This window comes from Carya illinoinensis, chromosome 1 (assembly GCF_018687715.1).
Source record: "Carya illinoinensis cultivar Pawnee chromosome 1, C.illinoinensisPawnee_v1, whole genome shotgun sequence".
Classification (NCBI taxonomy): domain Eukaryota; kingdom Viridiplantae; phylum Streptophyta; class Magnoliopsida; order Fagales; family Juglandaceae; genus Carya; species Carya illinoinensis.
The window spans coordinates 12,862,269-12,880,218 of record NC_056752.1 but is presented as its reverse complement, the minus strand read 5'-3'; the positions used below and the strand labels follow the sequence as shown (position 1 = coordinate 12,880,218).

Genomic DNA, 17,950 nt, shown 5'->3' with positions numbered 1-17,950 from the left:
TACATCTCATTAACGGTTTCATTATATCCAGTGCTACCCGGACCCTCATATATTCTCCCCACACTAAATCATCATAATCCACATCTACTTCAACAACTTTGTCAAAAGTCCAAGGGCCATCGGTGAGAACGCGTACCTTGTCTCGTGGGTCGTCAAATTCCACTAGCAGCAGCCCTGGATTGAGATCCCAGAACCTAATGCTCCTGTTCGGTCTCCAGATTCGTCGCATCGTCTGTTTGAAGGCTTCCCAATTATATTTCTCGGTCAGTAGCATCACAACCAGGCACTTCTCTCCCTGAGCCCTCACTTCTTCAAGTCTGTCCATTTCAACAATAACCTCTGCAGACTCCGCTACAGTGAGGGAAAGTCTTTCATATTGGACCCGCATCTCCTCGTCCACCACTTAAACCCCCCGCTACCACCTGCCGTGGCTGGACGACACTGAAAATGGCCGATTTTGACCTACACTAGGGTAGGGCGAAAAAACCTCTACTCTGTCTCCGAGAGAAAACAGAGAGAGGAAATAATTTCCAGTATGATTTTTCTCATCTGGGTATATTGTTAAATACTAATTTGATTCATTGCTCTTCTGTCTTGGTTAATGTGGAAACTTGAACTGTCTGTGCTTGAATATGAATTGAATTTTCCATTCTATATATTTTCTGAGTGACAAAGCAATGAGCTATGTGCTTTGAGAAGAAAAAAAGCTTACAATTGAAATACTGTCGAAATGCTTACAATTGAATTTTCAGTTTTGTATATTTTTCGGTTTGTTAAAATATGAAATGTTCCAGTCGAAATGTGAGTATGATGGGTTTTGAAATGGGTTTGGGGTTTGGGCATTTCTCTCTTCTCGGATCTCTCTTCTCATACTCAAATGGCTTCTTCCTGTATTTTGTAGTTTTTTTTTTTTAATTATGTCAAATTTTGACGTGGCAACTAACCACATCACCCGGTTACCCCGCATTTCACATCCCCGGTTGCATGTAGCAGAATTGGGGAGCAAATAAGTGGAGTCACTTTTACTAATGAAGTCAAGTCATGGGTAGAAACACAATAAAAGAGTTGGGAGATGAACATTAATCAGCACTTCAAAAAGAAATGAGAAATCATATATTTATAGTCATAAAGTGCGTAAGTATTGTATAATTTTTTTAAAAAAATGAATAGATACAATATCTATACGAATAAAAAATAATATTTTAATAGTATACCTTAAATTTTTTTTAAGCAATTACGTGACAGTTGTACACTCTAAAATATATATAGCATTACTCTTTAAATTATAATTTTATATTATATTCATAATTTAAATGAATAATATATAACAAAATAAGGTAATATTTGCACGATCCATAGGAAAAAAATAATAATCATATGTTTAAAGAATTCAAAGAGAGAAGAGAAACTAACCGTATTTAATTACAACATGAATAAGAAGAGATCTATGGGTTACTAATATGGATGTTTTGAAAAGTAGAACAATTTGTATTCATGGGTCGGGTTTATACCGTGTTATGTCATGGTTCCATGATTAATATATAATTAAAATATTATATCACACGACTAAATATTTTTATCCAATGCAAAACTGAATTATTAGGAGGGTATGGTTAAGGCGAAATCTCTTTGTTTTTTAGAATAAATTTTAAGGGCCTGATGTGATATTTAGGCATGTTGCAAACAGTTTATTTGAGTTTCATCAAGCTCAAAAATAGAATGCAAGGTGCCAAATGGTTGGAACAAGGCAAAGAGACTTTTGTAGATGGAAAGCTCCTGCAATTGGTCAGATGAAAGCAAATTGGGATGCAGTATTAAAGTTAGAAGAAGGGAGAATGGGAGTAGGTGTAGTGATAAGGAATGAGAATGGGGACCTTATGGTATCTATGTGTTCTCAAAAGCATAATGTATGCAGTCCTTTGGTAGCTGAGCTTCAAGCATTATGGTGTGCCTTGCAGATTTGTACAGATCTTAATTTGACAGAGGTAGTTTTTGAAAGAGATGCATTGAATGTAGTTAAGACTATTAATAATCCTGAGATTAATTGGGAATGGCATGGTCAACTAGTTGAAGATGTCAAGGATATATTAAAGAACAGACCAACGTGGAAGGTTATACATACATAGAGAGAATGTAATAGAGTAGCTCATTTTCTTGTAAAATTTTCCTTAACTGTAAATGAGGAGCAAATATGGATAGAAAAAGGTCCTGCAGGTATTCAATACTATGTAATGAAGGACAAAACTGTAATGACTACAGATGAATGAATATAAGATACAAAGGTTTGTTTAAAAAAAAAAAACAAAAAAAAGGTGAGCACATAACATAACTCGATCTGCCACTATAATTAATTAATACATATATCTCATTGAGTTGACTTAAAAATCTGCATATTTGACTAAGTTGAATCAAATACAATAAATTTCAACAAGTCCTATCCAATGGCTCAATTTGGATTGAGAAATATACTCAATCTATCTCATCTCATAATTATAGCTTTTATAAATTTTTACATAAAATATAATAAACAATTCAATTTTTTTAAATTTTAAAATAAAAATAATATTAAAAAAATAATATTCTCATAATATTTTATTTAATTTTTAATTTTTATATTAACTTATCTCATTATCCAACCTAACGTGCTTGAATAAGTTACCCCATTGAAGTTTGAAGAAAGAGGGACTCCTCCATCGGCTCACCTTGAGCCAGCCCCCAACTTTGGTCTAAGTGGGCTTGCAGCTCACAAGTCACAACCTCCAAAATTGTTAAAAAGCAGCTGAAAGGAAAAACAAGAAAAGAAAACCAAAATAAATCAATTAGTCAATACAAAATCCAAAGCGATCAATAATATCTTCCAAAAAATTGCGTATTTTTTTTTTTAAAGGCTCAAAAATTTTTTTCGAAGAGCTCAAACATGAAAAATTAAAAAATATAATTTTCTAAAATCTATCTTCAATAATATTTTCTCTCGAGGATTAGTTTTTTAAATGGAAACAACGAATTTTCAATCAAGAATAGAAAAGATAGAGACCTTGGTGGCCTTGAGAGGACTTCAATTCATCTTCAACTACTTTATCTCGGCAATGGCCTCTGGTGTTGGTTTAACAGCATTGGTTTGAGGTTGTAAGAAGCCAGAGCCCAAACTCTCTATTGGGTTTTGTTATTGTGACCATTAGTGCCACTTGGACCAGGCATACCCGGCCCAAAGCCTGTCCAAAGTTCAGTTTTCTTCACTCCTTACCTCAATCTTAGCAAGTTAAGAAGTCAGCTGTTGTACAATTTTAGGCACGGAAAATCAGAACAAAATTTAATGAAAATAAGCAAATATTGATCATCTAGGTAGAAATTAAAGGATTTGGGAAATTAGTGTCCTGCAGTTGCTGGCTAAGTGAACAGTAGCAAACTCCAACCAAACCAAATTAAAGTTAACTTGGGATAGTTTTTGAGTAATTATATACATAAATCGCGTAACTCTCCAATACCACACACTGCTGACGTAAATTTGTCTTCTTTTATTTCTTTCTTTTTTTCCTATAGTAACTCTCGCCTTTTTCCTCGTCAAGCCACTTTCTCCAAATCAATACTGCTCTATTCATATTCATCCCCGTCTTTAATCCAAGCTGTAATATGCAACCAAATTCTACAAATTTTTGTGCTTTTTGCATGCAATTTCTTCATCCCAAGCCAGATTTTCAATCCAACCAAAATACTAAATTTCAACCTAATTTTAACATCCAAGCAATCTCCACTTCAAACCAGTAGAGCAATATTACCAAACCAATAAGCTTTATGAGAACTAGAATATATGTCATGCTATAAGCGCTTCGTAAAACCAGAGTTTGCAGATCATTAATCCATGGATGGTCAGCTTCATCTTATTTGGTAAAATCCATTGATCGAATTTGTAAAGATCAATGTCAGTGATAATTTGTAGATTGAAATGATGTCCTGCTACTTTTTGACATAGATACCACACCCATTGATTGTCAGCTTAATCTTACTTGGTAAAACCCATGGATCAAATTTGTAAAGATCAATGTCAGTGATAATTTGTAGATTAAAATGATGTCCTGCTACTTTTTGACATAGATACTACACCAAAAGCTCCTCATCAGTCGGATGAAAACGAAATCTAGGAGGCAAACTTAGCTGAAAAATTGGGTTTCTGCACAAAGAAGAAGACGATAGAGAAATCTGAAGGAGAAAGACATTTTTTTTTTCCCTAATCATATGAAGGAGAAGACTTACTCAAAGACAAAGAAGAAATATGAAGGAGGAGAAATGGAGTGAGAGGAGAAATGGAGTGGGAGGAGAAATTGCGTGGTGTTGGAGGGAGAACCATTTAGGAACAAAACCATGACATGGCGGTCAGATCAAGTTCGCCATCTTACGGTGTGTGGTGTTGGAGGAGAACCGAAGTAAATATGTTGGAATATTATTGGAGGGGCAGGCTCCTACATTGGTACCTACGAACACCAAACTCCATTAAACCTTGTCCTTCACTCCAAACTAATTATAAATGCCAACAATTATCTTTCTTCCTTCCACAGAACGTGGAATCTCATTCATCAACTTGATCTCTTCTATCACTGTCCTATTTATATATATATATATATATATATGATTAACCCTCTTGCATCCCCTATGTTGATGTCAAAGTCATATATATGTACCATGCATGCATAGGCCGCGATTTAATGCTTAATTTACATGTTTAATTTCACGTGTTGATCATGAGATGTTAAAAGCACAATATACATGCATGTCACATATATACATTCATGCATGACTCCATGCTCATCACATAAGATATATATATAGGCCATACATGCATGGACCACTACTTTCGGAGCTGTACAGGTGCGTGCAATTAGCTCTCTATATTGGTAGTTTAGCATGCATGTTAAGATCGAAAGTGATTGAAAATCTGAATTTTCCTTCATTCAATTAATTAATTGGTATATATATCTTGATATTTTTGTACGGTGGGCTCCCGAGGCCAGGAAACCTGCACTACCGTTCCAATTTCTCATTTTTGTCATTCACTTGGGTGTGTGGCAGTGCTCCATCACCAACTTAATTAATTAGCTTTTCGCAGCCAAATAAAAAATACAGCTTTATAATATAATTACGCACATTATAAAGAAACAATATTGCGTTTATACATCATGACCAAAAATTGATTAGCAATCCTATACAATAATACTTCTATTTTTATTATTTATTTATTTATATTCTCTCAACAGATCATGTGCAGTGTACGACGGCTGATCAATAGAAAAACTCATATAAGAATTCAAAACTTACTATACCAATAAAATAACATATAAAGGAAAAGTTTTTGACTGGGTTTCCTTCCATATAATTTTCTTAGATCTAATTGGTGCATTATATATATATATATATATATATATACACACACACACACACACAAGTGATTCAATGTATGAATAGTACCTTAATTAGGCATGTAGGTCTAAATTGATACAAATTTATATTTTTATAGGAATTAGTTGGAGTCTGTTCTTATAGGTTAAAAGGTTTTAGTTCACACAACCTATTGCTGCGAATGTTGTCAAAAAGCGTTTGGTTATAACTAATCGTGTAGGGATGAGGATTAGGTTAAAGTTATTTTTTATATGTTCAATTACCCATCACTTCATATCATATCAAAAGATACCACGATGATTAAATAGTTTATATATGATCCGAAGGTTGAAGACCAACCTGAAAACCACCGAAAATTTTGTGTGTAAATGTGAGGAATAAAGGAAGACAACAACAGGGAACTAAACAATAAAATCGAGAAGCTAGCTTTGTGGTGAGAGCAGAAGAAAAAGCTGTAGAAATTCGTCTTCGAGCAATCGTGTCATCAGATTTTCTTTTGTAGTAAAAAGACCAAAACGTTAGTCAGAAAAATAAAATAAATAAATAAAAAATAACGAAATTTGGGGATCCAAGCAGGGGTAAAATCGGAATAAAATTATTCAAAACAAAATAAAATTCTCTCCCAAGAGGTAGAACAAGGAGGAAAAGAAACACAAATGGAAAATGACCAAAACGTTAGTCGGCAAAAGAAGAAAACAAAAAAAAAAGCAACAGAACACAATTTAGGAATCAAAGCAGGGGTAAAATCTAATAAACATTAAAATTTAAAAATAAAATTAAAAATAAAAAAAAATAAAAGGAAAGAGAAAGAAATCAGCTGTTAAGTGTGAACGGAACCTTGGGACAAGACAACTTATTTTATGTTGCCAGTGGATCCCACGACCTTGCTTGGCTTATTTATTAGGAAAAAAGCTGGTGTGCTATCCAATATATATCGGTTAAGTTTATCGTTTAGCAATTTTTTTTTTTTAGTAATTAAGAAAATAATTTTAAATATATTAATATTTTTTTATTTTTAAAAAATATATTAAAAAATATGAAAATAAAAATAAAATAAAAAAGTAATTAGCGATCAGGTGACAGTTACTCGAAGGACACCGAGAGACTCACCAAGGTAAACTTTTTTTTTTTTTTAACATTTTTTAAAATTTATGAAAAAATTTAAAAATAAAAATAAAATATTCATTAAAAAATACTTACTTAATTATTAAATAAAAAAATTTTAAAAAATAAAAAAAAATTTGAATAAGTGGTCACCATCAGTGATCACCATCTGTGGAATAAGCATTTATCTATTTTTTAATATAATCCTCACACCACACACTAATATATGATTTAATATTTTAGTTTAATATGTGATATTGAAATGATAAGTAGAATATCTTTCCATAAGAAAAAGGATAATAATATAATTGAAGTACATTTATTAAAAAATGTGTTTATAATTTTGAAAAGTGAGAAATAACAAGTTTATCCGATACAAACTCAAATTATCCGAATCAACTTTCATATCTAATTATTTGGAGAAAAATGCCAAACGTACGTACTTAAAAAAAATTTACATATCTACATGACTTTTCACAATTGTTTTTTCTTTTCATGTGCTCTATTAATTTTTTTTTTTTTTTTTGAAAAAGTTGTGTATAATGAGAAAGAGATATGGATATATAAATTTGAAAAAATCTGGTTGCAAGCCATTATGCGCATCAATACGCGCACTCATCCAATATAATTAGTCAGAACGTTAGATTTTAATAAAAATTATGTCTATTTAAATTTTAAATATAAAAATAACAGTATTGATATGCAAATCAACACGTGATTTTGCTGCCTTCTTTTTCTGTTGATAAGTCAGGCATCTAGAATTGTGTAAGAAGGAGGGGTTGATTAAGAAGATGCAGATATAATCCATATTCCATGGACAGTTCAACGTCTCTGATTTGCTGATAATATATTGGGTTTATTCTTCTGAATTTTCCACAGACAAAGTTTTAATGTCGTTTCTTGTACGTACGTACATGCATGCCTCAGAAAATGAATTTTCAAGACTCTTAATACTTAAAATTTTTTTGTCATAGAATGAATAGAGAATATTCTCATTTTTTTTTATAGCTACAACTGATTAATATTAGTTATTCATGGCTTGTAGGAATCTTTTGCACTTTAAAAGAGTTGGATTTTGGTTTAGTATCAGCTGACTTACTTTCCCCAAATCTGTGGAGATCATTACTGACGAGAAATATTGCACAACGAATATGCATGCATTATCTATTTTTTAAAGCTTTAACTTTACAGTAATAATAATAAATAATCTTAAAATGTGTAAAAAAATTTGAGATTCATCAATAAAAAATAAATAAATTTTTATGTAAATTGTACATTTTTTCAAATAAAATGTGTGAAACCTAGACTATCTAAAAAAGAAATTATAATTGCGTATAATTATAAGCATGCAAGTGCCGTATAGTCACTTAAAAAAATTAAATAAATATGATACTAACATAAAAAAATAAATTTTTTTAATAATAAATATTACTTTTTTACAAAATAATTACACGGTACTAATATATTTTACGACATATTATATAACATCACAAATAATTTTTCCATCCAAATTACTAAGCTTGAAGCTGATTAATTAGCAATTTTTTTAAAGCTGATTACTCCATGGTAGTTAAAGGCTTTTTTCGAATGGATTTGAAAATTTTGGCAGTAACTAAGAAGTAGATGTGGCAGTGGTTTCTTGCCATATTGCAAAAAACAAAAAATCATAAACTTTCTGACAAAAATAGAGATGAGATATGAAAAGACTGGTCATCAAAGCTTTTACTTGTTTTTCTTTTTTAATTAATTTTTATGGGGGCCATGTCCAGTTGGTATGGTACTTTGTATCTTACCATATAAAAACATTTTCGAATTCCTTTATGCAAACTATATTCTCTACAAGGCCTAGGTCATCTAAGTCTTTATGCAGTCCTTGGAAATATAATGAATCCTATCAGAAAAAGATACGCTTTTTTTAAACTTCTTTTTATAGTATCATCTATTGTTTTTTAAAAATAATGCACGGAATTTACAGGTGTTAAGCTGACCTCTATTTAGATAGTAAAAATATTTTATTTTATCTTATTTATATCATAATTTTTTTATATTTTTATTATAAATAATTCAATTTGTTTAAATATTAAAATAATAATAATAATAATATTTTATTAAATTTTTAATTTTTTATTTAAAATTATGTCATCTTATCTTACTATCCATCGATTCCAACCAACACATTTATCTAATATTGATCATGCTTTTATCATCCAGCAAGAAGTTAATAAACGCCTAGAAGGCAGGTGCTAATCGATTAGCTGATTGTGCTTTTTTGGCCAATAATGTGTGAGATTTTTTGTTTTTATCCTATTCCAAAAGCATTCAATTCCACGATCAATTAATACCATAAGAAAAAGGGGTGGGGGAGCAAATAATTATTGTCACTTTTACGAATGAAGTCAAGTCGTTGGTAGATACACAATAAAAGAGTTGGGAGATCAACATTAATCAGCATTTCAAAAAGAAATGAGATGATATATAATTATAGTTATGGAATACGTAAATATTATATAATTTTAATAAATTAATAAATAAATATAAAATTTATATGAATAAAAAATAATATTTTAATAATAAATTTTAATATTTTTTTAAAATAAGTACGTGATATTTATATATTTTATAAATATATATATATAGTATTATTCTTTAAATTATAATTTTATATTATATTTATAATTTAAATAAATAATTATTTAAAACATATCAAAGCAAAAAATACGATTTAAGAAGAAAAATATTAATAAAAGATAAAGGTTCATTTACATTAACGATTTGGTTAACGAAGTTTGAAAGTTCAAAGTTTAAAAGAAAACATCTCTCGATCAGTATTGACTACAAGTATGAAACTGTGAAACCGAGTGATAAGTTGATAACAGCATAATGAACAGTTACACGTGGACGTGTGTAGCTACCATTATGAACAGTTACACGTAGACGTGTGTAGCTACTATTTTCACCTAAGATCATCATTAGAGAATATTAAGCTCTTCCATATATATTAAAAAAATTTCTATTATTTATTATTAATTATTTTATATTAAAATCAACTGCTATAATTACAAAAAAATATATATATAAAAATTTTTTATAAATTGACATAATTTTATATGATCTGTTAAATTTAATATTTTATAATAAAAATAATTTTATAATTTGACGTATTATATAAAATCATATTAATTTATAAAAATAATTTTATATAATTTATTTGTAATTAAAATATTAATTATTTTTATAATAGATAATCATTTTAATTACAAATAATTGGTTATAAATGCTATTTTTCTTATAATAATGATTGAATAAGACCGTTGAATCAGCACCATGCAATGAGGATAACAAAATTTTCCAGAGAGTTGCGAGGAATTAGAAAGAAAGAAAGAAAGAAAGAAAAGAAAATCCTTTCAAGCCAACCAAAACAGTACTAGCACGTAGTGAAATCAATGAAAAAGCACACGTTTGATTAGAATCTAGAAGGAAAAAAGAAAAGTCAAGAAAGAGCGTTCAGGGTCGCATGTCGCTTTTTCTCTCTCAATTTCTAATCAATAACGTGGCACTTTCTTGGAAATTTGTGACCAAATGATATTTTGGCTCCACGTACGGAACAGTGTGCAACGCTTTGGAAAAAAATGTGCATTCACATTTGCTGCCTTTCTTTTTCTGTTGATAAGTCAGGCATCCAGAATTGTCTAAGAAGGAGGGGTTCTTTAAGATGATGCAGATATAATCCATATTCCATGGACAGTTCAACGTCTCTGATTTGCTGATAATATATTGGGTTTATTCTTCTGAATTTTCCACAGATAAAGACTCAGTTTTAATGTCATTTATTGTACGTACGTACACACACGTCTCAGAAAATGTATTTTCAAGATTGCCTATTTGTTACGCAGTATAAATGAATACAAATGAGATATTTTATTAAAAATTAAATAAAATATAATTATAATATTATTTTTTAATATAAAATTTATTTTAATTTTCAAAAAATTAAATTATTTATTATATTTTATATAAAAATTTAAAAATAATTATATAAGATGAGATAAATTGATTTTTATTAATAAAACTAGCCTTTTTTGGCATAAAATGACTTGAGAATATTCTCATTATTTCTAGCTACAACTTATTAATATTAGTTATTCATGGCTCGTAGAAATCTTTTGCACTTTAAAAGAGTTGGATTTTGGTTTCGTATCAGCTTGCTTACTTTTTCCCAAATCTGTGGGGATCATTATTGACGAGAAATGCACAAGGGATCATATGCATGCATGATCTATTTCTTAAAGCTTTAATTTTACAGTAATAATGTATATAATTTTAAATAATTTTACTACTCATCATCTCCATGCATCAAACATTACAATTATTTTTATTTTTTAAAAATATTTTAATTTTTTATTCTTTCTAAACTAAATGATCAGTTCTTTTACTTATCATCCATACGTACACCACATATTTAGTAAGAAAAAAATTAAAAAATTAAAAAAATTATGTATAGTATATTGTGGTGTGAGAATGATGATAATTAGAAATTTTTAATTTTAAAATATGTAAATTTTAAATAATTCTTTTTAAAAAATCGAGATTAATCGTTAAAATAAATAAATTTTGATGTAAATTTTAAATTTGTCACTTTATTTTTTTTTTAAATTGAAAGTGTGAAGCCCAAACTCTTTAAAACTGTAAAAATCATTTTCCTTAATCTTTTAAAGCTGATTACTCCATGGTAATTAAAAGGCAATATTTACCAAGTTTCATCAGGGTGAATAGGCTTCTTTCGAATGGATTTGAAAAATCTTGTCAGTAATTAAGAAGTAGTTGTGGCAAAAAACAAAAAATCATAAAATTTCTGACAAAATAGAGATGATGATGTGAAAGACTATCATCAAAGCTTTTATTTTTTTATTTAAAAAATAAATAAATTTTATGGGGACCGTGTCCACGTGATATAGTACTTTGTATCTTACCAAGTCCTCAAAACCATTTGCTTCTTCATGCAGTAGTACTTGTATGTGATGATCTCTCTCCGCGTTGTATTGAAGTTACTTTTATAATTAAATAGCAAGTTGCAGTACTATTTTAAAGTTTCCCCACTTGGAAATTAAAGATATTTAGTTAAATCACTAACTAATTAGTTGTTAATTAAGAATGAAAAGATAGTTAAAATCTCTAACAACCTGACTTAATTCTTAATTAACATTATTCTAGCACGAGCATTAATATTAATTAATGTTGTCAATTCTTCCCAAGCCTAGGTGCACGTATACATGAACCAAATATATATATAGGCGTTAATATTTAAGAGAGTTCTTCATTCTTAACTAGTATAATTAATATATAAATACGTAGTCATAACTTTTAAATATGGAAAATAATTTATGAGTAATACCCTAGCTGCAAACATCAACTACTTGATATATATATATAAATATATACTAGTAGTTGGACAACGTCCAAGGGACGTTCGTCCAGTGTATAGAAATATTATTTTTATTAAGAAAAAAATTTTGAATAATAATGTAATATTTTTAAAAAAATATATATAAATTCTAACATCAAATAGTAAGATAGACTTAAATCAGTTTTAAAGCATTTAGAATTTATAAAAAAAAAAAAGAATCTTGAAACAAACATGTGCAGCATAGGAGATAAACTGTTAACAGTAAAGGAACGTGCATAGCACGTTTTCTTAATTTAATAAAGCGATTATTTTTAAAAAGTAACATAATTTTTATAAAGAAATAAAATACTAAGGTTTTTATAAGATATTATTATTTGATTTTAATGTTTCATAATGAATTTAAATTGATAAATAAATAATATTTTATTAGGATAATTGTATTCATAAATGTAGTTGGTAAATATATTTAAACTTAATTATTTTACATTTCTCTTTGTTTATATAAGGAATGAATAAAAATTTTAAATCACATAAATAAATTGATATATAAATTATAATTTATATAAAAGATCATATATATATAATAGAATATAGAATATATATTTATATAATTTATATAGATATATATAATAGAATATATATATATAGATATCTAATATACCTCATAAATAAATGATCATCAATGCATAGGTTACAGGATTATGCATGCTGCATGAATTTTAATAATTATGAATTTATTCATAAGTGATTAGGGAGAGAGAGATTAAAAAATTAAGAACTTTTAAGAAGAGAGAGCCACTTTAATTTATTCATGTAACTAACGGCGTTAATTTTAACGGTAAAACAACAAAAACCGTTAAACCAATAAAATTCCGTTAGATAGCCACTTTATATATATAAAGATATATATATATATGTGTGTGTGTATTTACATACACATATATAAGGAGTGCTACAACTATAAATGAATTACACAAAAGTAATTTTACAAACTAATATGACTTGATGTGATCCGTCAGATATACTTTACAATAAAAGTAACTTTATATTATGACAAACTACATTATATTCTTATGCATGAAGATAATCAATTCCATCGTTGTGGTCAGATTAAGAATTACGAGGCATAAAGCAAAACAAATATGTTGATTCGGGTTGACATACTATATTTAATATATCATTTATCCACTATTAAATTAAGGATAAATAAAAAGAAAAAATAAGGCCAATACATTTCGACAAAAGACCCACACCCAAGTTTCATAGCTTTGAGTTTGTAAGATTACTTTTGTGTAATCATTTTATGGCTAGAATATTTTTCTCTATATATATATATATAAAGAGAGTAATGCAAGATGTAGTCTTGAGTTGTGTCCTAGATCTATCTCATTTTTTCCAAAAGGGTATGTGAAACTTGCATACCTCAAGATATATATATATATATCAAGTTGATCGTGTTTTGCAACTAGGGTATTGGAACAATTGATATACTGTAGGACTACTTCTTGAACTTTTTGAGTATGAAGAGTTTAGGGTTTTTCTTGCTCAATTTCAACACAATAGTTTGAATCATTCATAAGTACTAGATCTTACTCTTTCTTAAATTAGCTGACACTCCGAATGGTGTACGAGAAAAATAATATATTAATATAAAACTAATTGGACTTAATTTTTTTTTCTTGTAAATTAATTATTCTTCCAAGTTGATCTGCCCGCTCGTGTAATTTACACAAGTCCTTGCAAATCATGATCATCTATAAGAAAAACGACTACTTTCTTTTTATTGTTGGCCATGGCCAAACCTTAAAAGTACCACTGCATATCTATTTCAAGATTCAGCCCTTCAAAAACGTTAAACAAGAGAAAATATTGTCCCCAAGGAAATTTTTGGATGGTCAAAGATAGGAAACTGAACTTTTATGCTTCACAAAATGAAGTGGGGTCATGCACAAATGCTTCATAGATTTGTAATAGAATACAGAAAATGTTTGTGATTCAAGTTTACTAAACAATCAACGTCGACGTAACCAATGGGGTACTAGACATGACGATGGAGACCGATACGTCAGTTATTGCTGCCTTGATCTGATTTTAAATCCCTATTCTTTCTGTACCATGTTAAAAAAATAAAAATAAAAAATTAAGCAAAAACAATAGTGTAGAATAAAAGATATCCTTTGAAAGTCAAAGATCAAGCAAAGAGAGATGAGACCAAGGAATCTTCAAACCTTCTTCCGCGTTGCTACTCGGTCCCTTGTATGAAAGAGAGAGAGATGAGAGGCATGCATCAAGAGAAATCTGTATAGTGTTCAATTTGTGACCCTTTGTGGGGTTTGGGGGTTTGAAGTAGTCAGCAATTCTAGCTAAGCTAGCTCTCACTCAAATATTTTCATATATAATCCATGACAGAGAAACATCATGTCCTTTCGTGGAATATAAATAAATAAATCAATCAATCAATAAATTCACTCGGTTTTCTTTGGTCAAATTTCTCACTTTTCCAGTTTCCTTCTCCTTTCTATGCCCTTATATCTCCCCCTTTCCTCCCAGCTTCTTTCACTATAGCAAGAGCCTTTCCTTTCTTTATCTACATTAACTTCATCTCTCTCTCTCTCTCTCTCTCCGCCAATAGAAAACAAGAAAAGAAACAAAAAAAAAAAAACTTTCTTCTGCTTTATATCTTCCCTGGTCACTTTATAAGCACTTGTCATCAAACCTCAACTCGAGAGCTTGAGGCCATTATTGCTTGCACATTTTCACCCATCTCTTACATTCTTAGCCAGCGATCCTTCTAAACCCCTCTACTACGCTGGCTCATTTCATCTCTACAGCAACGCAATTTGTAGACTAGAGTTTGCTTTTCCGCATACCCATTTTGCTACCTACTTTCATGTTTACAGCTTTTTGTTCCAACAATTTTCTGCCTCTCCATATCCCTTTCGTTCGTACACTTCCTTTCCGGGGATCATATGGATTGTTTTAAGATGATATAATCCTTGCTTGCTCTCCACTCCCGACATTTTGCCATCCGCCACTGTTCTTCAAGGCTGAAACTGATTTTTTTTTTTGCATTTTTTGTTTTCGCAATGGAAAAGACAGTACTTGATTGCGAGCAAAAGACTCTAATCGGGGAACTCAGTCAAGGGATGGAGCTAGCAAAGCAGCTCATGAATCATCTCGATCCTTCTGCATCGCATGAAACGCGTGAACTCTTATTAGGGAAGATACTTTCTTCCTTTGAGAAATCACTTTCAGCTCTAAATTGGGGTGCTTTTGTGGGACAGACCAAACCCATCATTAGCAAACCGGAATCTCCGAGTCATTTTGGCAATAGTAGCCCAAGAAGCGAGGGCTCTGACCCAGAATACAAGCACAGAGATGTCTACAAGAAAAGGTAAGCTTAGTAGTTGAAATGGATTCTTGGTACCTGGGTAATTTAGCTGTGGTCTTGATTTAAAGTGGGTTCTTTGAATTTTGTGTTGCAGAAAGACATTACCCAAGTGGACAGAACAAGTGAAGGTTGTCTCTGGGACAGGGCTAGAAGGGCCTGTTGATGATGGTTATAGCTGGAGAAAATATGGGCAGAAAGAGATACTTGGAGCCAGCTTTCCAAGGTGAGAAGCTTTTGCCATCAAAATTCTTGGCCATAATATGAACAACGAAGTAAAAATCTAAGCCTAGTTGGCATGAATTCTTAAACCACAATCAGTTTTACCACAAATATCAGTGTCTTATCCAAAGTAAGAATTCCTTTAGCTTTTGTGCCAGATGGGCCCTCGATCGCTCCAATCATTGATACATCAGCTCATCAAGTCACATGTAGAAACGGAATGCAACCGGAAACACCTAAAAGAAAAGAACCGGATACACCTGTCTTTTGGGTTTGAATAAAGACAAAAATGATTTAAAGTAGTACTAGAATTCATCCCTACCAAATTTATACACAACACAGTTCATTGTCTTTCTTTTATTTCTGACAACGTGGTTAATGTGGGAAGGGCTGTCAGTTGACAAGTTGATTGTTAATTTTAAGGCCAAGGTGCCGGATTCTAGCTGATTCATTTATGGCCCGTAGAGGCCAGAGTGTTTTTTTATACACACGACCTTTTAACATCAAAAATATCAAACACCAGCTCTTAGTCCAAGATGTCAAGCCTCATTGAAACTATTTTGAGCACAAAACCTTGTTTGTGCCTTTCTATTTCTTCTCTCTAGTTTTGTCTGAACAAAAACGACGAATTTGCAAGAAAATCTTTAGTCATATCTGTAACCATGGCTGCTTTCTCTTGCAGGGGTTACTACAGATGCACTCATCGAAATGCACAAGGCTGTTTAGCCACGAAGCAAGTTCAAAGATCGGATGGAGACCCAAATATCTTCGAGGTAAACTATCGAGGACGGCATACTTGTAGCCAATCATCTCGTTTCAACATGGCACCTTCTTCAAGAACAAGTGAAAGTTTAAAGGAGAACAGGAATTCTTGTCACCTAAAACAACAACCACAGGAAGAAAAACCGCCACAGGAAATAGTATCCGAGTTTGGAGAAGGGCATTTGGTCAAAGCTGAGGAGTTGGAAAATGGGGAAGATGACAAATTTCCATTCTTTTCCTTCCCTTCTACACCAATTGAATCCGAAAATGCAGATGACAATATCTTTGAGTCATTAATGTTGAATAGCCACTTCATTGGTAGTCTTTCTCCAACATTTATATCACCAGCAACATCCGAATCCAACTTGTTTTCTATGTCACCCTGCCATATCAACTGCTATGGATTAGGCCACAATGTGCAAACTTCGGAATCTGATCACACCGACATAATTTCTGCCCCAACCTCGGTCACCAATTCACCTATTGGAGATTTTGATTTCTCACTTGATCTAGACCAAAATTTCCAATTTGACAACCCCGAGTTCTTCTCCTAATTTTCACCCTTTTAAGGCCACATGACAAACAAAAAAAAGATACATGTTGGCCCATTTGGTAGATTGGACAATGCTCTTGTATCCTTGCCAGCATTGAAAGAGAGATGAAAAGGAATGTTCATACCAGTTATGTCCATAGTTAATAACATAGGAAAGCCTCTTATGTTGGTGCCCATGAGAGTTTTAGTTGTAAAAGTTTCGGAGAAATGAGTAGCTGTAGTTCAAGGTGTTAATTTTCCCTCCTTGTTCCTTTTCTTTTCTGCTTTTATTGTAATTGATTTTTGGTTTCTGCTTAGAGCAATAGACTCGTCTTTTGCTTTTCGATTGAAATCCTCATCCTTCTCTATGTGTAAAATGTTGTAAACTTCAATATCCATTTCTGGAGTTGGACACTGAAAGTGAATTCTTAAACCAGGTCAAACTTCAAAACTTGTACAAGTAACTTGATGGAATCAATTCGAATTGAGAATATGCGTTCTTGTAATGCACGCTTTGTGGGGGCTCCTTGTCGTCTCGGTTCAAATTCAAAATTCAATCCATATCCTGACACGCTTTATAATCTCATTTTATTTCATCCACGCGTCACCTAAATCTGAACTCAAATAGTATTACCGTTATAAAAAGATTTTATAAAAATAAGAATAATTCTACGTAAAACCTTAAATTGTATTAATATTGTATAATCGTTTAAAAAAAAATTAAGATTCATTTTTAAATAATTAATTTTTTTTAATGTGAGTCCTATATTTATTCTTTTTTTAAAATAATTATACAATATTTACATATTCATGATTGTAACTAATATTTCTCTAAAAATAAACTCATAACTTGACGCAATTTCATATGATACGTTAGATATATTTTATAATAAAAGTAACTTTATAATTTAAAAGACCATAATAAAACACATTAATTTATAGGTTTATTTTTGTATGATCCATTTATGGTCATCAAAGTATTTATTTTGAATAAAATCACGGAGTCTTGTCCTTTTTTGAAAAAAAGATTATAATATATTTTTATATGAACTTTTGATAATTTTAGGTAAGTTTATAAATTAACTAACTAGATATAACATAACTAAGAGACATTCGTATATGGTTTATTAGAACCGAAAATGACATT

General features: G+C 30.5%; 2 protein-coding genes across 2 annotated transcripts; both read left to right on the top strand.

Annotated features, from left to right (window-relative positions):
• Positions 1-1,733: 1,733 nt before the first annotated feature.
• LOC122308072 lies at positions 1,734-2,126 on the top strand. Its single transcript, XM_043121266.1, has one exon. It carries the CDS (start codon positions 1,734-1,736, stop codon positions 2,124-2,126), a length of 393 nt encoding a protein of 130 aa, XP_042977200.1.
• A 12,346-nt stretch (positions 2,127-14,472) lies between these two features.
• On the top strand, positions 14,473-17,063 carry LOC122311017 (probable WRKY transcription factor 53). Its single transcript, XM_043125360.1, has 3 exons — positions 14,473-15,293; positions 15,385-15,513; positions 16,192-17,063. Exons 1-3 carry the CDS (start codon positions 14,986-14,988, stop codon positions 16,823-16,825), a joined length of 1,071 nt encoding a protein of 356 aa, XP_042981294.1. The 5' UTR covers positions 14,473-14,985; the 3' UTR covers positions 16,826-17,063.
• The last annotated feature ends 887 nt before the right edge of the window (positions 17,064-17,950 follow it).